Source organism: Neofelis nebulosa, chromosome 11 (assembly GCF_028018385.1).
Source record: "Neofelis nebulosa isolate mNeoNeb1 chromosome 11, mNeoNeb1.pri, whole genome shotgun sequence".
In the NCBI taxonomy this organism is placed as follows: Eukaryota; Metazoa; Chordata; class Mammalia; order Carnivora; family Felidae; genus Neofelis; species Neofelis nebulosa.
In genome coordinates, this window is record NC_080792.1 from 64,960,803 (window position 1) to 64,984,571 (window position 23,769).

At 52.6% G+C, this 23,769-nt stretch overlaps 1 protein-coding gene and 1 non-coding gene across 6 annotated transcripts; one reads left to right on the plus strand and one right to left on the minus strand.

Annotated features, from left to right (window-relative positions):
• The first annotated feature begins 601 nt into the window (after positions 1 to 601).
• Positions 602 to 22,744, plus strand: TOP3B (DNA topoisomerase III beta). 5 transcript variants are annotated; one of them, XM_058692849.1, is made up of 19 exons: positions 908 to 925; positions 5,483 to 5,672; positions 5,752 to 5,840; positions 6,846 to 6,977; positions 8,511 to 8,617; positions 9,215 to 9,289; positions 10,692 to 10,888; positions 11,390 to 11,546; positions 12,321 to 12,434; positions 13,922 to 14,012; positions 15,496 to 15,650; positions 15,774 to 15,879; positions 16,608 to 16,754; positions 16,900 to 17,073; positions 18,283 to 18,411; positions 19,238 to 19,387; positions 20,006 to 20,106; positions 20,940 to 21,141; positions 22,181 to 22,744. In XM_058692849.1, the coding sequence occupies exons 4-19, from the start codon at positions 6,851 to 6,853 to the stop codon at positions 22,660 to 22,662; spliced, it is 2,514 nt and encodes an 837-aa protein (XP_058548832.1). In that variant the 5' UTR covers positions 908 to 925; positions 5,483 to 5,672; positions 5,752 to 5,840; positions 6,846 to 6,850; the 3' UTR covers positions 22,663 to 22,744. The 5 variants fall into 5 exon arrangements, with proteins under 5 accessions (XP_058548833.1, XP_058548829.1, XP_058548830.1 ...); XM_058692846.1 differs by lacking the exons at positions 908 to 925; positions 5,752 to 5,840 and adding an exon at positions 603 to 658; XM_058692847.1 differs by lacking the exon at positions 5,752 to 5,840 and having other exon boundaries at positions 907 to 925.
• On the minus strand, positions 5,169 to 5,241 carry TRNAK-CUU (transfer RNA lysine (anticodon CUU)). The gene has a single exon. It is a non-coding gene; the product is annotated as a tRNA-Lys (tRNA).
• Positions 22,745 to 23,769: the final 1,025 nt, after the last annotated feature.

Consider the following 23,769-nt stretch of genomic DNA (forward strand, 5'->3'; position numbering starts at 1 on the left):
CGGGGTGCAAGGGAAATGTGTATATGCTATTATTTAAAAGATATTTTAAAATAAGGTCATGAAAATTATTTTAAGTCTTCCATAATCCTAATGCTTTAACACACAAAAAAACTGCTTTTATTGCCCAATTCATCTTGCAGATATATTTTACACAGTGCATTCGTTCGTTCCACAAAGGTGCATAGCATCAAAAGAAGCCTGCTATACACACATCTGCAGTTTTAATTACTTTAATTATCAACAGCATATATATTTGCATGCTTATCCGGTTTTCATAATCATTATAACAACTGTCATTTTTGCATCAGCAATAGCGGAGAAGAATAAGGTGGAGGATTTGGGGAGGCCTCCGGGAGGAGTCAGGATGGAGGCTTGGGGATTAACCCCGCCAAGGACTGCTGCGAGGAGGGATCTGGGTCGGAGAGTTTGGGGACCCCAACCGACCGCGGCGAGCAGGGACTGGCTGGAGACCATGCTCCCGGAACGTGGGAGCCACGGAACTCTCGGACGCCGACGTGCGCGCACCGGGATTCAGACGAAGGTACGCCAGCAGCGGCCGGACCCGGAAGTAAAGGTTGCCGAGTTCCCCGCACGCCCCCCCCCCCCCCCCCCCCCCGAGCGAAAACTGAAGCGGGAGCTGAGGCGGAAGCCGCGGCGGGTGAGCGGTGGGCGGCGCGGGGCAGCGGGAAGCGCCGGCCTTTTGGGGGCACGTTTCCCGAATGCTGGCCGGGCGCCCAGGGGTCCCAAGCCCAGGGCTTGGGAGAGGACCTCCTTGCATTCTCGCCGCCTCTTTCCCGCCCCGGAGCTTGCATTAGCGGTTCAGGGAGGTGATGATAGGCCAGTGCTTAGTCCGGTGCCTGGAAGGAATAGGCGCTGCAGTTAATACTCTCGTTCGTCAACCTGGTCCGCGGTTCTTTTAAGTGGGGTCTGTTGTCTGAATCTGTTGTCACGAGTAGGGAAACTGAGGGTCGGGGAGGCCGTGCAGAGGTCGGGGCCAAGTCAGGGCACGCTCCACTCGCCGCTACGTGGGCCCTGGCTCAGTTGTGAGGGCAACCGGGTGTTTCTCTGAGTTGTTGATGGAGATGAGGGAAGGTCCTTTTGTGAACAAAACAGCTAGAATCCGGAGGCACTAATTTCTTACAGGTAAAAAAGAAGACTGTGACCTAATCTTGCCTCTAAAGATTTGTGTTAAAGCACAAAGCCTTAGGGAACAGGACGTGGAGAAGTCAGCCCGACGTGGGCTTGATGGCCACTTAGCCCTGGGTTCCCCCAGAGCCTTGGTAAAGGTCACCTGGCACTAGTCTGGATTGTTCTGAACCTCCGTTTAATCGTGGTTTAAAAATTACAAAACCAGCCTTGTCAAGCTGTTGCAAGATTAAACAAAGTAGCAGTTTGTAGCAATTGTTTGCCTCCAAAGGAGGAGTCTTCTTTCCCTCTTTTCCTGACTCCATGGGTATTGTGTTAAGTTGCTAAGGTGGGAAATCTTAGGGCTCTGCATGCTGTTTGGACCCCTGCGAGGCCTCCACTCCCAAGCCAAGTTCACTTGTTTATAAGACTGGCAGAAAGGACCTTATTATGTACAGCGTCTCCCAAAGGACACATACCATTGGTGGTATTGCTGTTGATAGTTGACAGGGTAGTAACAGGCTAACCTGCGTATTTGCTGTCAACACTGCCTTAGCACTTGCTGATCTCCCCTTTTGAAATAAGAGAACGAACTTTAGGCTCAGCTTTACCAGAAAACAAGACCAAACCCGATACACGACATAGGTTACGGAAAGAACCTGGTTCTGGCCATTGATTACAGGCTTTCAGTTCCTACAAGGCTATACAATTTCCCTTTTTAAAAATGTACATTTAAGGTTTTTTAAAAAAGCAAAAACTTAAGTGAATAATAATGTTGGTAAAGCAGAAAGGTTAAGACGGTATATGACACAACAATGGTATAATGAAGGTTGCAAACCATTGCTTTCAGCTATTACTGACTTCCCTTTTGAAATCTGAGTGTGCCTTAATGGAAAAATAGGTCCCAAATAATCACAGAAAATTAATCACAGTTAAAACTGGAGAATGCTTTTAAGAGGTGAACCCTGGTGCCATTTAAAAAAAAAAAGGTACCCGGCTGGAAGTAAGGAAGCATGAGTTTCAGCCCCAACTCAAATTTCCCAGGTAACCTTTGGAAAATCCCTTTCTCTGAGTCTTAGTTTGTTCTTCCTTGAGACGGTTGTACCAGATCATCACCAAGGTCCCTTTCCCAGGATTCTATGATTCTGAATCCTTAAAGGAAGTCATATTTTTTCCACAAAGTACTCATGCAGAACTGAAATATAAACTGTTGAACTAGAACGTGTGTTTCTTTAGAGCCACTACTACCAAAGACCAACACGTATTAGTGGGGAGTAACAACTAGTCTGTCCTGTGGACGGGTGACCAGAAATCAGAACAGATGTTGATGGCACTTTGTGGGCACCATCCAGTTGTCTAGCCGTGGATGAATGAGGTAATCCCTTTGAAGATGCTAGGGTAAAACATTTTTCTCTAAAGTGATCTTTTTTTTTAAGTTTTTATTTATTTATTTATTTTGAGAGAGAGAGCATGAGCAGGGGAGAGGCAAAGACAGAGGGAGAGAGAGAATCCCAAGCAGGCTCTGTGCTGACAGTGAGATCTCACGAACCGTGAGATCATGTGAGCAGAGATCAAGACTCAGATGCTTACCCAACTGAGCCACCCAGGTGCCCTCTCTCTAAAGGGATCTTTAGAGAAGAATCTGTTAATTATTTACTGAAAAGGTATTTAGGATCCTTAGGTGTGAAGAGAAATAGTAGAAATATGAAACTTCTAGAAACTGACACCATAGGAAAAAAAAACAGTGAGAAGTGCTTGTAATACTCATACAGATTTAAAGTCCGTTTTTAAAACTTAGACATCTAAGGGGTGCCTGGGTGGCTCAGGTGGTTAAGCCTCCGACTTCAGCTCTGGTTATGATCTTGCAATTCATGAGTTCAGGCCCCGGGTCAGGCTCTGTGCTGACAGCTCAGAGCCTGGAGCCTGCTTTAGATTCTGTGTCCCCCTCTCTCTCTGCCCCTCCCCTGCTTGCATTCTGTCTCTCTCTCTCTCTCTCTCTCTCAAAAATAAACATTGAAAATTTTGCAAAAAAAACAATAAAACTAAAATTAAAAAATAAATTTCTAAAATTTAGACATCTAAAAGTATTTTTATTATTCACTTTGCAGGTAAAATTATTGTTTCATACATGCAGCCATTTATTCAATCAGTATTTGCTTAGTGTCTACTACTTACTGTTAGAGTAAACAGTAAACATTTTACCCCTAATTTGCCGTGATGGGTGCTGCTGGCCCTCCTACTACAAAGGGCTAATTTCCTCATTATATTAACAGTTCCTAAAAATAAGAAAACAGCAATCCAGCTAGGGTGAAAAAGGATAAAAAATATGAATAGACCATTCACAGGAAAGGAAATCAAATGATTTTAAACGTGAAGAGGTGTGTTTCTGAGCTTCTGAAATCCTTAGGTATCTTTCATACCAAAGTTGTTTTCTTCTAGTATTTTTCTAGTTTCATCTTTTTGCTTAAATTTCTGCTAGATCTAGACTATGTTTTGGTGGAAATCATAAAGTAGAAGTCTAGCTTTAATTTTCCTCCCAGAAGGTGGCTCAGTTGTCTCAGTAGAAGACAGGTTTTGGTGTTTTGTTTTGCTTTTTTTAATACAGTGTCATACTTGTCAATGTCAAGGCCATATCTATAATGATCAAAAAGACAGGGGCACCTGGGTGGCTCAGTCAGTTAAGCATTCGACTCTTGATTTTGGTTCGGGTCATGATCTCACAGTTGGTAAGTTCGAGCCCCACGTTGGGCTCTGAGCTGACAGGATGGGCCTGCTTGGGATTCTCTCCCTCCCTGCCCCTCCCCTGTGCGCGTATGTTCGTTCTCTCTCTCTCTCTCTCTCTCTCTCTCTCAAAATAAGTAAATAAGCTTAAAAAAAAGAAAGGGCCCATGTTTCTTTTATTTAGCCAGCAGGTATTAGATGTCCTGTATCAGTCATGGAACTAGCTATTACAGTTGCCAGCAGTGATCTAGACCTCAGGCTGCTCCTGTGCTGGTGGGGAGATGAGGCAGTAACTAACTGTGGCACAGTGCACAGTCCATTGTAATGGACTGGGGACAGCAGGAAATGACTCATACTGTCATGGGTGTTAGAAGAGCTCTTTAGAGTTAGCACTAGAGCCCCAGCCATTATGCGGCCAGGCTGCATTCTCCAGCCTTGGCAGTACATTCCAAGCACGGGAACAGAGGCTTAAGAATATGTTTTTCTTTAGACAGTGGTGTCCAATTTAATTGGCCAAAAGCACGGTCTGCAATGCTAGAGGTTATGTGGGGCAGGCAGGAAGGTAGATTGGAGCCCATTGCAAGGGGCTATTAAGTTCTGGGGACTGGATTCCCTGGCCAGTGGATCTCAGGTCCAGCGCCCAGCTGTGGATCAGAAAGACCTGAAGAATGTGGCCTGGGCATCTGCATTTTATAAAATGTCCCAGGGAGGGGCGCCTGGGTGGCGCAGTCGGTTAAGCGTCCGACTTCAGCCAGGTCACGATCTCGCAGTCCGTGAGTTCGAGCCCCGCGTCAGGCTCTGGGCTGATGGCTCAGAGCCTGGAGCCTGTTTCTGCTTCTGTGTCTCCCTCTCTCTCTGCCCCTCCCCCGTTCATGCTCTGTCTCTCTCTGTCCCAAAAATAAATTAAAAAAAAACAAAAAAAAAAACAAAAAAAAAAAAGTTGAAAAAAAAATAATAATTTAAAAAAAATAAAAATAAAAATAAAATGTCCCAGGGCATCCTGATGCTCAGCTGAGGTAGAGGTGCTGCCCTCAGCCCTGAGGAGTAAACAGAACCATGGCCTGGGAGGGGGGCCATCTGCCCTATTCCAGCCCATCAGCCCAGGTCCAAAGGTCCCGAAGCCTTCGTAGCATGGATCTGGGGACAAGACAGACCCGAGGTCATGGAGCCATGTCACTGTCTCCCAAAGGAACCTAAATCCCCAAGGTCATCTCCGAGCCAATTCCATTGCCCTGATTTGTTCAGTGTCTTCAAGTTTCCCTAACTTCTTTTTCTTACCTCAGGTTTCTTTTTGCTTATTTATTTGTTTTTTAAGTAAACTATGCCCAACACGGGGCTCGAACTCATGACCTCAAGATCAAGAGTCACATGCTCTACCAACTGAGCCAGCCAGGCACCCCTGTGTTTTGGTTGTTGTTGTTGTTGTTGTTGTTTTTAAGTAGGTTTTGTGCCCAGTGCAGAGCCTTGACTTATGACCCTGAGATCAAGACCTGAGCTGAGACCAAGAGTGAGGCACTTGACTGACTGAGCCACCCAGGCACCCCTGTTTTTTGTTTTTTAAAGTGAATTTCCTTCTTAGGGGTATAGATTCCATTAGAAGCATTACTATTTTCTACGTGTCTTTTCTTCTCTTCAGGAGTCAGCGCTGACAGCAGTGTTGAGCCAAAAAGAAGAGCAGAGCAGTTTCTGAACTTCATTGCCATCTCTCTCAAACTGGAGTGGGAAGGGCCAAAGCCCTTGGCAGCTTTAAGACAAGATGAGGACCGTGCTCATGGTTGCAGAAAAGCCATCCTTGGCCCAATCTATTGCTAAAATCCTCTCTCGAGGTAGGGAAGACCAACACGTGGGGGGGGGGGGGGGGGACGGGTTGAATCTATGAGCGTGGTCATTTCTTTCTTTTTCCAGCTCTCTGGAGTTGACTTGGTTCAAGATAGCAAGTGCTAACGATGTACCTTGGTATCAGTCACTGGGGGATGCATTTACTGCCGTACCCAGTATGAGCCAGGGCTGGGACTCCAAAAAGGTACAGGCACTCTTCACAGCGTAACACCAGGCAGGCTGCTGTCAAAGTGCTGTGCCTCTCATGTTGTTGGTCATAAATAGCAACCAGCCCTGGTAACTTACCCAGAAAGAGAATTCATCGGAAGGAAGAAGACAGAGCCAAGACCCCACCCTTGTCTAAATTTGACTCCAGTCTGAGACCCCAGTCTAAGTCTGAGGCCATGCCGCGGACATCGTCACCACAGGACCCTTGCCACTGCCCTCAACCCATGACTGCTACAGCTGCAGCCTGTGTGCTTATGTCACTCAAGAGTAGCCACTAGGCTGACCCTTGGCTGCGGTCCTCCTGAGACACCAGGACACTAAGAAAGGGAACATGTGTTCCTTACCCTAACTCTGGCCACTGGGATAGTTGGTGGGGTGCTACTTCCCCTCCCATCTCTGAATTCCCTCCAGAAAGGAAGGGTGTTTGCATGCTGGGTACCCAGAAATGGCAGATGTCCACCATGACCTCCCCTTGGCTAGGACAGTGGGCTAGCATCCCTCCAGAAGGGAGGGGAGAGCTAAGACATGCCCACTTCCCAGAGGCTAAGAAAGGTCAGCCAAGGGGCTGTCCGGGGGGAGCATGAGAATATTGTGGAATTTGATAATGAGGTCCCTGGATACCTTTGAGTAAAGTTTGAAAGAAATGAGGCTGAAATGCAGAGAAAGGACCCAAGAATGTCTGCTCTTAAGAGTGTTCAGAGAGGGTGCTCCTGGCCTTCAGAGACACAGGGCTCTGCATTGAAAGCACACCATACTGGTTGGTCAGCAGCAGTGTTTTCCGTGAGATCCATGACCTCTCAGCACTCCGTTACCCGCAGTGGCCCAGAGAACATCATCACTGACCACTCTGGGGAAGGGGTACTCTGGCCCTCCGAGAGGCAGCACCAGGGCCTGGGGCCTCCACGGCAGTTGTGGCTTGCTGGAGCAGCCGTCACTGCACTTCTGCCTTGTAGGAAACATGTCCTCACGCAAAGGGCTGAACGGAACATGCTCAGTGCACGAGTACACAGGGACTTTCGCTGGCCAGCCCGTCCGCTTCAAGATGACATCTGTCTGTGGTCATGTGATGACCTTGGATTTCCTGGGTAAGCCCCCCATGCCCCTGCCCACCCTCCACCCTGCTAAGGGAAGCCCTGCGAAGTGCTCCCCTGGGTCTATTTGGAGCCAGGGGAGGGCTCCAGGCAAGGAGTTTGTGCAGAACCTGTGAGTCCTAAGGCCAGCAGATTGTGGAGGGTTGACACAGGGTCTCTGGGTGACATGCACAGAACCCAGGCTTTGGAGCTCAGTGCCCCTGGGTCCCCATCCCAGAGGCACCCCTTAGTCACTGCATGCCCTATGCTCCTTCCTGTGCTTCCTGGAGGCAGAGAATGCCCACCTTAGGGGGCCTGGCCTCTGCAGGCATTTGGGAGGTGGTTCCTGCTGAGTGTGACTATTGTCCAGTGGTCATTCAGTGGCTGTCATTGTCATCCTTGTATCATTGTTGTGTCACCTTGGAAGAGCCAGCATTAGTACCCAACAGAGCTAGGTGCAGGGCCCTGTGGTTGACAAAGAGTCGGCTGGGACTGGGGCTTCTACAAGTTTCTGTTCCACAGATGTGAAGTGGGTCTTACAACAGTGCCATCCACTTCCCAGGATTGTTTGAGGACTAAGTGTGACAGTGAAGGTAAAGAGCTTAGCACACAGCGAGGTCTCCTTCCTATTGCTCAGTGACAACAATGACATCAATTCAGTTGTGTCGCCAAGCATTTGGACTGAGTTTTGTCACCAGCTGGCAGTTGGGGAGCTAGGATTTAAACTTGACGTGAGGCACCTGGGTGGCTCAGTCAGTTAACCATCTGACCGGCTCAGGTCTTGATCTTGTGGTTCGTGAGTTTGAGCCACACGTCAGGCTCTGTGCTGACACCTCAGAGCCTGGAGCCTGCTTGAGATTCTCCCTCTCGCTCGCTCTCTCTCTCTCTCTCTCGCTCGCTCTCTCTCTCTCTCTAACCCTCCCCTGCTCATATTCTGTCTCTTTCTCAAAAGTAAATAAAAACATGTAAAAAAAAAATTTTAACTTGACTCTATCTGACCCTATTCTCCCAGGCTACACAAAATGGAGACTAAAAGAAAGCTGGAGGGCTAAGCATGCAAGCACTGAGCCCTGAATAGAGAAGTAGGTGGATGTACCAGATAAGAGGCCCAAAAGATTGATTCCCCACAGGGATCACCTGAGCACCTGTCAGTGCCAGGTAGGGGGAGAGTTACAAAAATTCAGGCTGGAAGAGAAGACAGAGGTATGAGTGGTATAGTTCAGTGCTCTGGCAAAGTGAGCCAGCCCAGGAATGGCACTTCCAGCCACAGGGCCTGTGCTGAAGTGAGGTTGGAGCAGCAGCAGCCCGGCCCAGTGGTGGCTCCTGTGGGTGGCCAAGGTGTGGTATCACCTCACCAGCCTAGGAGAACGAAGGCGCAGCGCTGCCTCCAATTTTGGGATTGCCCTGGGTAAAGTGTTCTCCAAGCCTCCTTTTCCCCGTTTTTGAGGCGAGACCACCACCATCCTCCTGAGGTTATGACGATTGGAGAGGTCAAGCCCTGTGAGCCAGGAAGTGTGATTCAGATGTCACTGTGGCTGTGGTTTGTAGGAAAGTACAACAAGTGGGACAAGGTGGACCCTGCAGAGCTGTTCAGCCAAGCCCCAACAGAGAAGAAGGAAGCTAACCCCAAGCTGAACATGGTGAAGTTCCTGCAGGTGCGTGGGGCGTGCAAGAGCACAGGCACCTGGGGGGGGGGGGGGGGGGGGTGAGGTCCACCCCTGCACTGCAGGAAGCCTCCTGAATCCTTCCCCCTTTTTTGAACCTGGCGGCCTTTGCTGGATGCCCAGGCTGGCCTTGCAACCCTTTCTGAGAGCGCCCCTTGCTGGCCCTCCTGGACAGCCCTGTCACTCAGCCCTGGGGAGCAGAAATTCTGTTTTTTAGATTGTTTGGCACTGGTGGTGGTTTTTCTAATTTTAAAACAAATGCATACACATGGAAAATATTAAAAAGTAGAAGGAAGAACAAATCATTTATGATCCCACTAAGACAACCACTATTAACATTGAGTCTTATTGCAACCCTTTTTCTGTGCAGCATTGCATTAATGACTTTTTGTGCCCAAAAAACTGAGTTCTAAGCTAAGTTCTATAAGTGGCTAAGGCAGCCTAAGTGCAGCCAGCTCCTCTGCTCAGCCTGGGTCCCACTCGGCACTGGCCCTCCTGCTTGTGGCTCAGGGGCCAGGCAGGAGCACTATGGGTGGGCATTGCAGGGCTGGGCTGTGGAGGTGCCAGTCGCTGTGTGCTATGTGGCAGGTGGAAGGCAAAGGCTGCGACTACATCGTGCTGTGGCTGGACTGTGACAAGGAAGGGGAGAACATCTGCTTTGAGGTAAGAGGGGTGCCCACTGAGGTCCTCACTGCCAACCTTCCCACCGACCTCACTCGCAGTCATCCCATTCTGGGGCTGCAGTGGGGAATCAGCCATGTTGCCTTAGAAATAGCCTTTTTTCCTCCTCTATTTTGAAAATTCCATAGACACTTTCAAATGCATGGACTCTACCAAGGGTGAAGGAGTGTTACTTCCCCTGCTGGGGCACACTGTGAGAGCAAACAGAAAGAGCAGAATTTTCTGGGTGGATGGGAGTTTCCCAATCAATCTGCCTCAAGGAGAGGGTTGGTTTCCAGCATCCTGGCCACTGGGCACCTTTCAGGGACCTTTGGCCAAGGCTGGTTGACACTCAGCAACATTCCTCACTCCTTTTCTCACCTCCAGCCTTCACTGTCCTCTCCCCACCCAAGATACCCTCCCACCTCCTGTCTCCACCCTCCCTGCAGGGAAGCAGGTGCCTGCCTCATCTATGGCTGTGGTGCCCCCACACTGGTCCTGGCTAGAGGTGTCCCCTAGTGAGGCTCACCCTCCTGCCTCTGTGTCCCCAGCTCTTACCTGGGGCCTGGCACACCCTGGGCCTCAGGAAATGCTTCCCGCATGGCAGAGGGTGCTCAGGGCACCCCAAGTTCCAGCGCAGCACCCTCAGGAAACACGCTATGTCCCTTCCCAGACACTCCTCTCCTGGCCCCTCCCCGGCAGGGCTGCTCCTCCCCTGGGGGGCCTTTGCATCGAGGAGTGCAAGCTCACCAGGCTCTCTCCCCTCAGAAACAAAGGCACCTCTTCCCTGTAAAGAAGCTGCATGGCCAGGCTCCAGTGTGACTCCCCTCCCACAGCACAGCCTTCTTAGTGAGTCTGGCTCCAAGCCCCTGCTGTGCTTTAGCCCTAAGAGGGCCACCGCCCCCACCCCGCCACTCTTAAGCCCCATACCATGGGGGTCCTCTGCACCCTTACCCCTCCTGTCGTTTCTTTTTCCACCTCATCTCTGTTTTCCTTCCCTGGCTTTTCTCCAGTCTCTCAAAAGTTCCACCTACCCCTCCTGGCACTCTGCCCTCTAGAAAGAAGGGAAGTGGGTCAAGTGGGATGGACTTGGTGACTGAGCTCCCTTGCACCCATGGCAATAGCATTTGCTGGTTGGGCGGGGATGAGAGCAGAGGATGAGAGAAAGGGTGGTAGTAAAAAGGGGGATGTTTGAACAGATTTGTCAGTGGGTGGAAGAGCAGCCATGTAGCAGGAATTCTGTGGAGAGACTGAGACTTTTGGACAGGGAAGGAGACAGAGGAGGGTCTGGCAGGATGGAGAAGGAGTCACACACATTGAGGGTCAGCCCCGGGCCTCACAGGCAAAATGTGGAGCAGGAGGTAAAGACCTCAGTGGTGGGTTACAGCTGGGCTGCCTCCCCCAGGTACTGGATGCCGTGCTGCCCATCATGAATCCAACCCACGGTGGCGAAAAGACAGTGTTCCGGGCCAGATTCAGCTCCATCACGGACACAGACATCTGTGCCGCCATGGCCCGCCTGGGCGAGCCCGACCATAACGAGGCACTGTCGGTGGATGCCCGGCAAGAGCTGGACCTGCGCATTGGCTGTGCGTTCACCAGGTGCTGGCTGCCCTCCCTTTGGCCAGAGCCCCTGTCTTTCTGGTCCCTGTTTGCCACCCCAGGACCTGGTTAGCACTAGGCCAACATCCACATTCTAAAACCCCTGAAGAACTGTCTGTCTAGCTGATGAGACCACACAGGCCACTACTTGATAAGCAGAGTGTTTGTCTACAGTGTGTGGGTCTTCAGGAGAGGGTGGAGGGGATAGAATATAGTAGAAGGGCTTCCCAGACCTGGGATGGGTGGAACCTCTGCTCTTCTGTCTTGCGTTTTGTGTCACGTGTGCACACACATGATTCCTCTCTGCCTGCACACACCCTGCCCAGCCCCCATGTTGAGCATGGCCTCACCCTGTCCCCTGTCTTCTGAGCAGGGAAGCCACCTTGGTCCCCTCCCTGCACTCACTAGTAGCCCCATGCTGGATTCACATGGGTGGTTAACAATGGTGTCTGGAGTGAATACATAACCGGAATATCTTTCTCTGCCTCCTCCTCCTTATAGGTTTCAGACTAAATACTTCCAGGGAAAATATGGCAATCTAGACAGCTCCCTTATCTCCTTTGGACCATGTCAAACCCCTACCCTGGGCTTCTGTGTGGAGAGACATGATAAAATCCAGTCCTTCAAACCAGAGACCTACTGGGTGCTACAGGCCAAGGTTTGATTTCCTTTCCCTATGCACACTGGGTCTTTCCAGGTTTGGGCTGTGGACTCTGAGAGTTTTCCATCATCATCATAGCCATGCAAGGGCCTGAGGCCAAGGGCACAGAGGAGAGAAGCCAGAGAGTGGTCTGCGGGGTGTCCAGGGAAGAGACCCCAGCCTTCATAGAGAGGCAGGATAAGGTTAGGCCTGGATGCATTGAATTTGGGTAAGCAGGAATGAACTCCACTTTGGCAGTGTGGGGCAAGGTCACCCCTAGGGCCATCAGCTGTGATGGTCAGGTCCAAGGACTGGACTGAGGGCTATAGGCCACTGACTTTCAAATTTTTTAAAGTCTTAGAACCCTTTCTCCAAATAAAATTCTCCATGTGAGCTTGTTATAAGGTTTAAAACATAATACAGAGCTGGTCTGGTTGACGTAGGACTAGGGGCCCATGGACCAACTGCACCTAGTGGGCAGGGATGGCATTCAAGACAGAGTTTCTAACACTTCTTAAGGATACAGCCTTGACTTTCGGCTCCTCTCCCACCTGCCTGGTCTCCGGGGAGAGGCCTGGAGTCAGAGCAGTCTTCCCTTGGGATGGGGCTGGGTCTCAGCCTACATATCTGTACACCTGCACACCTGTACAGGTATGACTGTGAGACCTTAGGGCTGGGATCATTTTGCTCCCAGGCAAGGACCAGCTTCATCTATCTTGATTCTCACTCCTGGCAGTGGGCTTACCTGGATTTTTTCTCTCTTGTTTTGTCCTTTTATACTTTTTCCTCCAGGTTAATGCCGATAAAGACAGATCTCTTCTTTTGGACTGGGACCGAGTGCGAGTGTTTGACCGGGAAATCGCACAGATGTTTTTAAACATGACAAAGCTGGAGAAGGAAGCCCAGGTGGGCCTGCCCCACCCACATCTGTCACATTCGCTCTGGCTGGGAGTAGACCTTGGAAGCCTCTGGCCGGAAGAGTAGCTTGTAGCCCAGGGTCCCATCTTTCTGTCCCTCTTTGAAACACAGACATCTTTTGGAAAGAAGAAAGGTTACAGAACTGCTTGCAGTAACCAGTGTGCCGCATACCTACCCTGTTCCGGGCACCGCCCCATGCCCATGACCTGCCAGGCCCCACAGGCATTATCCCCTTTTGTCAGGATTCCATTTCACACAGATGTCCCCTTTCTGTGATCTCTAAATGCTAACAACTCTGGAGGGACCTGTGTGCACGTCAGTGAACCTGCCCAAGGTCACACAGCTAACATGGGATCCCAACCTCAGTCAGCTTTCATGGCCTTTATGGTGCTGTGTTTCCTATTCAGGGTTTTTATGAATTTGAGGGACATGTGCTTGACCTTTAGGAAAAGGGTGACACCACCTGGCAAGGGGCTGCCTACCTGGGATGGAGGTAGTTCTGCCGCCATTACAGAGGTCCACAGCAGTAACAGCTACCAGAGTCATGGAGGCACAGCCTGGCCTCCTTCAATCACCTTCTCTTGTCCTTTTCCAGCCTTCCTTGGGTGCTCTCTACTCACCCATGCAGTTGACTCAGGCTTCTAGAACTTCCTCCAAAGCTGCCTCATGCTTTTATCCTTGGCCATGTTCCTCAAGAGACTCACTGCCATCATCTCCAGATCTCGACCCTAGTGATCCCAAACCTCCACTGAAGCATGTACCCATTTTGTCCCAAATTAACCCCCCACATTGGTCTGTCTGGAATTCAGAAGGCACTGCCTTGGCCAGGTCTCCATGGGATTGGGAGAGACGAGGCATTGGAGTTGAGTTTGGATTGTTTTTGTCCCAGGCAAGACAGAGTCCTCTTTTCTAACAACTGTTCTGCCCAGAGTTGGAAGCTGCCTAGTATTTTATCTAAACTGCCTCAACGTTTATAAACGTTTCAAATGGTCACCAACATTTGAAAGTCACGAGATTTCGCATGAAAGTCCTGATTTGCAGCTTTTGCTGATGAACTGGAAGATGCAGCAATACTGGTAGGCCCTGGTGGAAGCACTCAGGTGCAGTGAGGGCAGCTGACTGCCCCCGAGACAGGCCTGCACTCCGTGGCCTGCTCCAGCCCTCACCTGCCATCCCCATGGCCTGGCTGCCACTGGCTCCCATAGGAGTTTGAATTTGCAGCCCTTCCTCTTGGCTCTTCCCCGTTTCTCCAAGTTTTCTCTTTCCCTAGAAAGTTCTCTCGGAAAGAATTTTCTTTCTTTTTCCCTTCCTTGGCCTAAATAAATATTCAAGTCTTGAGACCACTGTGATAAGTGAAATTGAGAAGCAGGGAGACCAAATGAACGAAACCAGACCCTTTGCCCATACCTCCTGATTCTCTATTATGGCCTCTTTTCCCCACTACCCCAAATCCCGGAATCTGTTCTGTCTTCTAGGTGGAGGCCACAAGCCGGAAAGAGAAGGCCAAGCAGAGGCCCCTTGCCCTGAACACTGTGGAGATGCTGCGAGTAGCTAGCTCTTCTCTGGGTACGTAGGGGCATTCCTCTAAAGCCCCCGAAGGGCTTGGAGCAGGCATGCGGTGACCATTCAGCCCTGGTGCAGTGCCTGGGCTTCCAGGGTGATGCTGACTCTCACCCTCCCTTCATGCGCGCTTGTGCTGAGTGCCCCCTCCCCCTCCTCCCCCCCCCACACCCCCACCGTGTGCACCTGTGCTGAGTGCCTCATGCTCACCTATGTCAAGCCACAGGTCACCTGCAGTGTCATTCGAGGCTTAGTGGGAATCTATGCCTCATGCGGATTTCATTTCCAGAGTGGAAATAAGTAATAACAAACTGACAAACACGAGAGAGGATTCCATTTTGGAAGATTATTGGTTAATATGCAACAGTCCCTTTGGACTTATATGGGGAAAACAGACCATATTATTGAACATCCATGCAGCTGCTGCCAGGGCCAAACACATGGAAGGCCATGGTCAGGGACCACCTATAGGGCAGGCCTGTGTGTCACTGGCACAGTGGAGTCCCCTCAGAGGCATTAGACCATGGAATTCCAGCCCTGGACCCAAACTCTGGTCCAGTGTCAGCTTGGCTACTTTCTTTCTTGTCCTGGAGCCTTGGTTTTCTCACAAGAAAACAGCAGCCATTGTGACCATCTCTCAGGGCTGATTGTTCTAAAAGGATTAAATTATTGTAATGGTGTATCATAACAGCAGCAGTGGTAATGACTGCCACTACCCAAGAGAGATGTCCTGACTTTAGCACCCCAGAGTAGCTTCCCTGGTGTAGGGAGAGAGGCCAGGGGTGGGAGGTTAATGCCCCAGGCTAATGTCCTGCAGGGGCCAGTGTGACCAGTGTTGATGTAATGTCTCTGAGCCTTGTTGCCCCAGGAGGAAGAAGGGGTTTTGACTAGAAAGTTGGCTGTCTCTGACAGCTGTTGGCCTCAAGGCACTGGTGCCTCTGCAGCCTGGGGAAACCTTGGCCAGTGTCCTCAGAACAGCACCTTCAGGGATCCTCGGAGGGCAGTGATGACATTGAGTGGCTAATAGCTGAGTAGCAGCCTCTGCTGCCCTCCCTCAGTAGTCCTGGAGTGCCACGAGGACAGAAACACCCACGGAGCTCAGAACAGGGGGAGTGTGCTAATTCTGCAGTCATAGTGGGACATCAGCAGATGCTGAGGCACAGTTGCACTCCATGGCCAGAATGTGAGAGAGCAGCACTTTGCAGGCCACATTTAATCAGCATAGCCACTAGTGTTATGAGGGTGACACTGTGGAGCATCCCTGTCCTGGGCCCACCTTTACAGGTTCGGGACCTCGGCCTCAGGTAAGGCTGTATGGGCACAGTGGCCTGGCCAGCAGCTCTGTGCTCTAGCTGTGCCCACTCAGAACCACCTCCACCTGCCAGGAGGCCCTGGCCGCCTTTGATGGGGAGGCTGAGTGCCCAGGCCCATTAGCAGGGACCCAGCCATCCCCAACATTCTGGCCCACTGAGCCTCCCATCCCTCACAGGCATGGGGCCACAACATGCCATGCAGACCGCCGAGCGGCTCTACACACAAGGCTACATCAGCTACCCGCGGACTGAGACCACCCACTACCCTGAGAACTTTGACCTGAAGGGCCCTCTGCGGCAGCAGGCCAACCACCCCTACTGGGCCGACACGGTGAGCAGAGCCACCGCACACCCTTGTTCCCAGGCACTTTGGCCAAACCCAGAACTAGTGCTGGCTCCTCCCTGTGGGAAGTCAGCTATGCCCATACTCACTGCTTTGTCTTTTCTCCCTCAGGTGAAGCGGTTGTTAACAGAAGGTATCAACCGCCCACGGAAAGGCCATGATGCTGGTGACCATCCCCCCATCACCCCTATGAGGTCTGCCACAGAGGCTGAATTAGGTATCGGGCACTCCCCCCAACACTCGCACACTCACTCAAACACACACACCAAGTTTCTGGGTGGGAAGCTATAGTCATGTGGCACCTTAGGACAGTGTCGGGCCCCGTTGGCAGTGTGGGGGCTCCTTCCCCCACCTGCCCCCAGCTGTGGCACAGAGGGTCACCTGAAGGTTGTGTTCTGTTACCATGGGGCAAGACAGAGGAGAAGTGGTGGCAGCAAGTGTGGGGTGGTATGCCTGAGTGCAGGTGCAGGTGGCTGCTCGTAGGAGGCAGGAGGGTGAGGCAGATGGGCAAGGAGGGGACAGGACGGGACCAAGACAGGGAGTGCTGGGGCCCAACCACTGGGTGTGCCTCCTGCTTCCCACCCGACCAAGGCAGTGTGAGGGCCTGTGTACTGGGAGGAGGCAGGGAAAGGGAGAACCGTGCAGGTAGAGACAGGAGCCACTGTGCACCACCCAAGCTTGCAGTCACCAACTAAGAACATACCAGGCCCTGAAGAGCAGTCCCACCTGGAAGCAGAGGTCGGAGCTGTAACTGTGTAGGAACCACCACAGCACAGGATACTCACTTTCCCTTCCTGTGCATTTCCTACTCCTCTCTCCAGCTTCAGTGCAGGCTAGCCCTGGCATTCTGTGCTGATGGCCAGGGCCCTGCCGCCTGAATGAGAGTGCTGGGGGTCTTTAGAGCCAGAGCTTCTGGACAGTAACCAACTTCCTTGCCTGCTGCAGGCAGTGAGGCGTGGCGGCTCTATGAGTACATCACCAGACATTTCATCGCCACAGTTAGCTATGACTGCAAGTACCTCCAGAGCACCATTTCCTTCCGTATTGGGCCTGAGCACTTCACCTGCACCGGGAAGACCGTCATCTCTCCAGGTAAAACTGCAGGGCCAGACTGGCTCCTCCCTCACCTCCACAGACAGACGGAACATTCTCCATTGAACCTGGGGAGGGAGGCCCAGGGTCTTGGGCCTGGGCTGCCTGGGACAGGACCCTAAGTGGCAGCACCCTGTCCCTCCAGGCTTCACGGAGATCATGCCCTGGCAGAGTGTGCCTCTGGAGGAGAGCCTGCCCACCTGCCAGAGGGGTGACACTTTTGCTGTGAGTGAAATAAAGATGCTGGAGAAGCAGACGAACCCGCCCGACTACCTGACAGAGGCCGAGCTCATCACACTCATGGAGAAGCACGGCATAGGTGGGTGCACCCACCCTCTTGCCCACCCAGGCCCCGGGCCTGAGGGTTTACATCCCAGGAGCAGGTCCAGACCTGCTCAGTGACTCTTCCGTGCCCAGCACCTAGTAACTGCAGCCCAGGGTGTGGCCAGGTCCCCAGGCAATGTTCACTCTAATGGGAACTGCCTGTTGTTTGATGTGCTGCACCAGCTGACCCAGCTCTGGAGGGCCAGAACAATCCAGGGTGCTGTGCCTGAGTCTTGTTCTGTCACTAACAGTTGTGACAGGTGACTGTCAGGGAACGTCTCACCTGGGTTTGGTGACAGTGGTGTGTGGGTGCTGCTCCCCCAGCATCCTCTGTCCTTCCCCATTGACAAGACATCCATGGCTCCCTGCAGCCACATACTGGACAGCAGCCCAGATCCCATAACCAAAATGAGCCCGTGAAAAGGGCTCCTGTGACCTTCTGAACAAGACAGCGGCCCTGGGCAGCCCTGTTAACCAGGAGCCCCCAGGGCTGTGTGAAAAGGAACTGGCAAGGGCTGCCGCTCCGGCAGTGGCAAGAATGCAGTGGGCACAGCGGGGAGTGTGCTGGGGCTTAGATCCTAATCCCAGCATTGTCCTTCCAGTGCGGTACCTCAATGGCCTCCATAGCCTCTAAGCACCATCTGAGGAGGCTCCTCAGCACGGGGGAGCAGTAAAGGCAGCATCTGGCAGTGCCAGGTGACCCTGAAGTCTCTAGGGGAGGTGCCATCCTGGAAACTAATCACAAGGGACCTGGGAGCTGGAAAGTGGGCAGTTCTGAGCAGGTTTCAGAGGGGACGATTTGGCAGCGAGCATGGGAGTTCCTCTGTGTTCAGGGGTCTTGAGCCCTGTTTCTGGAAGGGGTAGATGTCTCAGAATTGAGGCAGGGAGAGGTCAAGGACCGCATTTACCAAATGTGAGGGGCAGGCAGACTGAGCTCCCATGACCTTGGCAGAGTTCCTTAACCTCCGTGAGCCTCTGTTGTTTGTAGAGGGGAATTAAGCGCCCGGCGCTGGGAGGGCCATTTTTGGATTCACAAGACCATTCTCAAAACGCATGGTGTGGTGTCCAGCACAGTGCTAGCCAAAAACAGAGGTGAGGGGGCTGAGAACCAGGGTCCCCATGGTGAGTGGGAGCAAAGGTGGAGCCTACGGTCTGATGGGGAGCCTGCTATGGAACACTTGATATGTGTTACTATGTGTTTCAGGGACAGACGCCAGCATCCCCGTGCACATCAACAACATCTGCCAGCGCAACTACGTCACTGTGGAGAGCGGGCGCCGACTCAAACCCACCAACCTTGGCATCGTCCTGGTGCATGGCTACTACAAGATTGGTGAGTCCGTGGGGCACCTGGGTGGCTCAGTCGGTTGAGTGTCAGACTTCAGCTCAGGTCATGATCTCACGGTTCATGAGTTCAAGCCCCATGTCGGGCTCTATGCTGACAGCTCAGAGCCTGGAGCCTGCTTCTTCTCTCTGCCCCTACCCTGCTCATACTCTGTGTCTGTCTGTCTGTCTGTCTCTCTCTCTCTCTCTCTCTCTCTCTCTCTCTCTCTCTCTCTCTCAAAAATGAATAAACATTCAAAAAAATTTTAAAAAAGAAAAGAGATTGATGAGTCTGGCTGGCTGTTGCTCCCTGACTTTGGCCTGGGCTGTAGCTCTGCATTCATCAGCCCCCAGCCTCTGACAGGCCATGGCCCTGTGGCAGGTCAACTCCCACTGGAACAGTGCTACATTGTCACCCCCCCCCCCCCCGCCCCGCCCCGGATGTGCCCCAGCAGGGTCTCTGTGTGGTGGATGGATGAATGGACAAGTGCAAAAGTTCCAAGAGAGGAGGCTCGAGGGGCTTTTCCCCACAGACCAGCTCCGGATGGGGTCTGGGTCCTCCTTGCAGAGCTCTTTGCTCTGTCCCAGAGAGGTTCCAAGGGTCTTAGGGGAGATGGCAGGGCACAGACCTGGCCTGAGGACTTCCAGGAACTGTGACACAGTCTTGGAGACAGGATGCTCCTGTCTTGGAGACAGTGGCCCCTGGCCACTCGACACTGGATTTTCCGGGTAGGAGATCAGGAAAGGCGTGGGACCACAGGACTGCAGCCTGAGCTGGTGGGAGCAGCCACAGCTCCCCAGTGCGAGTGCTCACAGCAGCACTCCCCCACTTGCAGACGCAGAGCTGGTGCTCCCCACCATCCGCAGTGCAGTCGAGAAGCAGCTGAACCTGATCGCCCAGGGCAAAGCTGACTACCGCCAAGTCCTGGGCCACACCCTGGATGTCTTCAAGAGGAAGTTCCACTACTTCGTGGACTCCATTGCCGGTGAGCCCACCTCTTCCCTACCCCTGTGCCAGAGGCCCCTGGGCCAGGGCTGCCCCAGCCGTGTGGGACCAGTGTCCAGATTTGGGCTCCGGGCTCCGGGGCTCCTTTGGGAGGACAGGGCAATAACATCTCATTGCTGGACCATCATTGGGGTTAAAGAGCGGGCTTTTTTTTTAATAGTATTTTTTAATAAGTTGTGTTTTAACAAGATATTTTTTAATAAGTTATTTTTGAGAGAGAAAGCACGAGCAGGGGAGGGGCAGAGAGACAGGGAGAAAGAATCCTAAGCTGATTCCACATTGTCAGCGCAGAGCCTGACGCAGGGCTCAAAACCACAAACTATTGAGATCATGACCTGAGCCGAAACCAAGAGCTGGACACTTAACCTACTGAGTCACTCAGTTGACCCAAGAGCACTCATCTTAACACCATACACGAGGCACCCGGCTCATGTGACACATGAGGCCGCAGCCCTGCTGTTCCTGTTACCCTAGCACCTCAGGGATAGAGACGCATTTACTCAGATGCTTGCTGTGGCCTCCCCCTCCATGCACGTGTCTGAGGTGGGCTGCCAGAGGCTAAGAGGATGTGACTCTTCCCTGCGCTGCTTGCTTTCAGGCATGGACGAACTGATGGAGGTGTCTTTTTCGCCCCTGGCGGCCACGGGCAAGCCCCTCTCCCGCTGTGGGAAGTGCCACCGGTTCATGAAGTACATTCAGGTAAATGAGGGTGAAGGGCTGTGACCACCCCATCTGGCCTACAGCACCCTTGTGTACAGACCTGGGCAAGTCCTGTCACCACTGTAGACCTCTGCCTTATCCTTAGTCATAAATCATTGTTCTGGCTGCCACACAAGAATGAGAGGCCTACTGCAGCCTTGCCAACAGACACCCACAGTTTCCCCTTGACCCCAGGAACATGTGAGCTATGGGGGCTCTTAAACACATTGTCCATTTTTTCCTAACAACACATTATTTGCTATCCTGGACATTAATACGCATGCAGGGGTTCTAGAACTACCTTTCTCCATGCCTGGAGCAAGTGTCCTAAGACTCATGGCTATGGGTCCTTGCCTGAGAGGTCCTTGCCTGGCAACATGCTACACATTATGCATTACGTATTGTGTTACATGTTACAAGTTACACATTATATGCATATTCCGTGTGTTACACATTATGCATTGTGTGTTATGGGTTACATATTATGTATTACGTATTGCACATATATTACTACATATGTCTCTGTTGTGTACATAAGTATACATATGTATTATGTGTTATGCATACATAATACATAATTAATATGTAAACATAATGTATTCTACATGTGTGACATACGTAACACATTATGTGTTTTCTATACACGTTAGATTTTCTGTGTGTATCATATGTACTACATACACATTACAGTGCTGCATATTCTGTCTTATGTATCATGTTATATACATTATATACTACATGTCACCTGTTACTTCTGTATTAGGAGAGTGAGGGCAGGCCAGAGAGCAGGGTGGCCTCAGTGACCCTGAGCCTCTTCCCTGGTGTTTCTGCAGGCCAAGCCCAGCCGCCTGCACTGCTCCCACTGCGACGAGACCTACACCCTCCCCCAGAATGGCACCATCAAGCTCTACAAGGAGCTCCGGTGCCCACTGGATGACTTCGAGCTGGTCCTGTGGTCCTCAGGCTCTAGGGGCAAGAGCTACCCACTGTGCCCCTATTGCGCCAATCACCCGCCCTTCCGAGACATGAAGAAAGGTGAGTGCCCCGTCTCTTGGCCTCAATCGCTCCCTCCCAAGACAGGCTGCCCCGTCCCCCCTGGGTGTCTGTGGTGCCTGTCCAGCCCCTGCCCTGCCCCCACACTATGGCTGGACTCACCGGCTCAGGGACAGGAGACCTGAGGTGTACTTGGGCACTGCTGAGGCGGAGCCAGCCAGTCTGCCACTCTCTGTCCTGGTCATAATTGAGAGGGCAACTGTAATCCACTCACTCAGGATCTGGGCAGTAGGCATGCCGTGCCCTCTCCTGGGATAGGTTGAGTGAGAAGATGCAGCAGGTTGGGGGGCCCCACCTGGCAAGGGGTGCACTCTCAGTCAGCGTCTACCTCCGTTCTCTATCCTCACAGTCATTACTGGGGAAAGGAGACACATGTGCATGGGTAGGGGTGGGTAGTGGGAGGCACCAACAGCACTGAGCCAAGAGTCTAGAGGAGGTACAGGGCCCAGTGTGTTCACCCCATGCTACAGACAGGAATGAGGTACAGCAAAAGGCATCTACCCACATGCATCAAGGGGTCTAGGGAACCCTCAGGGGTCTCAATTCACCCTTCCTGACTCAAGCCTCACCTGTGAGGCAGGGACAGCCTGCATTTGGGCTACTAGGGTTACTGAGGCCCTTCCCTGCCCTCCAGCATCTTTCAGGGCAGCCGATGGCTCCGTGTGACCCAGCAGCACAGGAGCCACATGGAGCTGATGGGAATTGGCTGTGGAAGCAAAGTGAAGAGGGGGAATGGACCTGGCCGGAGGCCACCAGGAAGGCCTTCTGGAAATGATGGGGGGAGGGGGAGTGACACTCACAGGTTGAGGAGGTTTTAGATAAGCAGAGAAGCAGGGGCAAGGGCAGTGGGGGAATCCAGACCCAGGGTGAGCAAGGAACACTTTTTGCTGGGACGACGGATTTGGACCATGAGGCCCTAGGAGAAGACCCCCCGGGAGGTGGCAGCCGGGGGGTTGGGGGGGGGGGGACACAGCACAGGGTGGGGGTTGGTGTGCATCATGGGCTGCCCCCTCCCCACCAGGCATGGGCTGCAACGAGTGCACACACCCCACCTGCCAGCACTCGCTTAGCATGCTGGGCATCGGCCAGTGCGTGGAATGCGAGAGCGGCGTGCTGGTGCTGGACCCCACCTCAGGCCCCAAGTGGAAGGTGGCCTGCAACAAGTGCAATGTGGTGGCACACTGCTTCGAGAACGCCTACCGCGTGCGGGTGTCCGCTGACACCTGCAGCACCTGTGAGGCTGCCCTGCTGGCCGTGGACTTCAACAAGGCCAAGTCCCCGCTCCCAGGCGACGAGACACAGCACACGGGCTGCGTCTTCTGCGACCCCATCTTCCAAGAGCTAGTGGAGCTGAAGCACGCGGCCTCCTGCCACCCCATGCACCGTGGCGGGCCAGGAAGGAGGCAGGGCCGGGGGCGGGCCCGGGGCCGTCGGCCCACAGTGAAGCCCAGTGCCAGGCGGCCAAAGGACAAGATGTCAGCCCTGGCTGCCTACTTTGTATGACAGCCCCGCCATCCCTTGCCAGGCTCACACAGTTGCCCTTGGGGCCACAGAAATCATTAAAATGTATTTTGCCTTCTCCAGAGCAAGCAGCTCAGGACCTTTCCCTGGTATCAGAGGGTTATGGCGTCCTCACTGCCCTTCCTGGTCTCCCCGCCCCTCCTCTTCCTTCTGCACACACCACGGTGGTGCCTGTAGGGAGGCCACCAAGTGTGGAAAGGGGGATCAAGCTCAGTCTGAGGCTCACGTCATAATTCAGTATGTGTAACAGACAGCAAGGTAGCACAAGTAGGTAGCGTCCCTGATGTCTGCAAGGAAGAAAGGAAGGCACCAACTGCCTGTTATCCCAGGCAGGTGTCATAGGAGGGAGGCCTGGTGGAGGAGACAGGGCTGAAAGAAGTCCTCACTGGACCTTGGCCTTCCCTGCAGCCCATTTTTTGGGGTCACACGGTGGCTCTGAACAGGTCTGTGTGTGGTGTATGTGACCCTGGCAGCTTCCCAGGGCCTCTTCCAATTCCTGTTCTCAAGCCTTTACTGTCTCAAACAGAGGCAGGCCAGTCACTTCCCAGGGTGAACTGCAGGGAGCCCCACTGAAGCCATCTGCGTGATTTAATGTTTATTTATTTTTGACAGAGAGACAGAGCATGAGCGGGGGAGGGGCAGAGAGAGAGGGAGACACAGAATCCAAAGCAGGCTCCAGGCTCTGAGCTGTCAGCACAGAGCCCGATGCGGGGGCTCAAACTCACAGACAGCAAGATCATGACCTGAGCCGAAGTCGGACACTCAACCGACTGAGCCACCTAGGCGCCCCCATCTGCGTGATTTAGAAGATAATCCATAAACCAAACAGCCCTGTGGGCTGCCCTCCGCCTAATGTCCTTCCCGTGCCCCATCACCACCACCCCAGTCCCCACAGAGGAGCACTCACATTAGGCAACCACGTGTTGAATATGCCACTCCTGCCCATGCTCCACCACACGGGAGCTCGGAAAAATAGCTTTCCAAGCTGTGTGGTGGAACACCTTCATGAAGGGCGGGTCAGAACTATTTTGCACGTTGTCTATCTGGGTACTAGATTCACAGTTCACACTAGAATATAACAAGGCTCTG

Excerpts from the sequence above, each read along its gene's own strand:
- TOP3B (XM_058692846.1), top strand. The coding sequence starts at position 5,603 with ATGAGGACCGTGCTCATGGTTGCAGAAAAGCCATCCTTGGCCCAATCT. Across the intron at positions 12,435-13,921 it reads AGCTGGAGAAGGAAGCCCAG|GTGGAGGCCACAAGCCGGAA; the intron begins GTGGGCCTGCCC and ends TCTGTCTTCTAG. Across the intron at positions 20,107-20,939 it reads GGTTCATGAAGTACATTCAG|GCCAAGCCCAGCCGCCTGCA; the intron begins GTAAATGAGGGT and ends GTGTTTCTGCAG.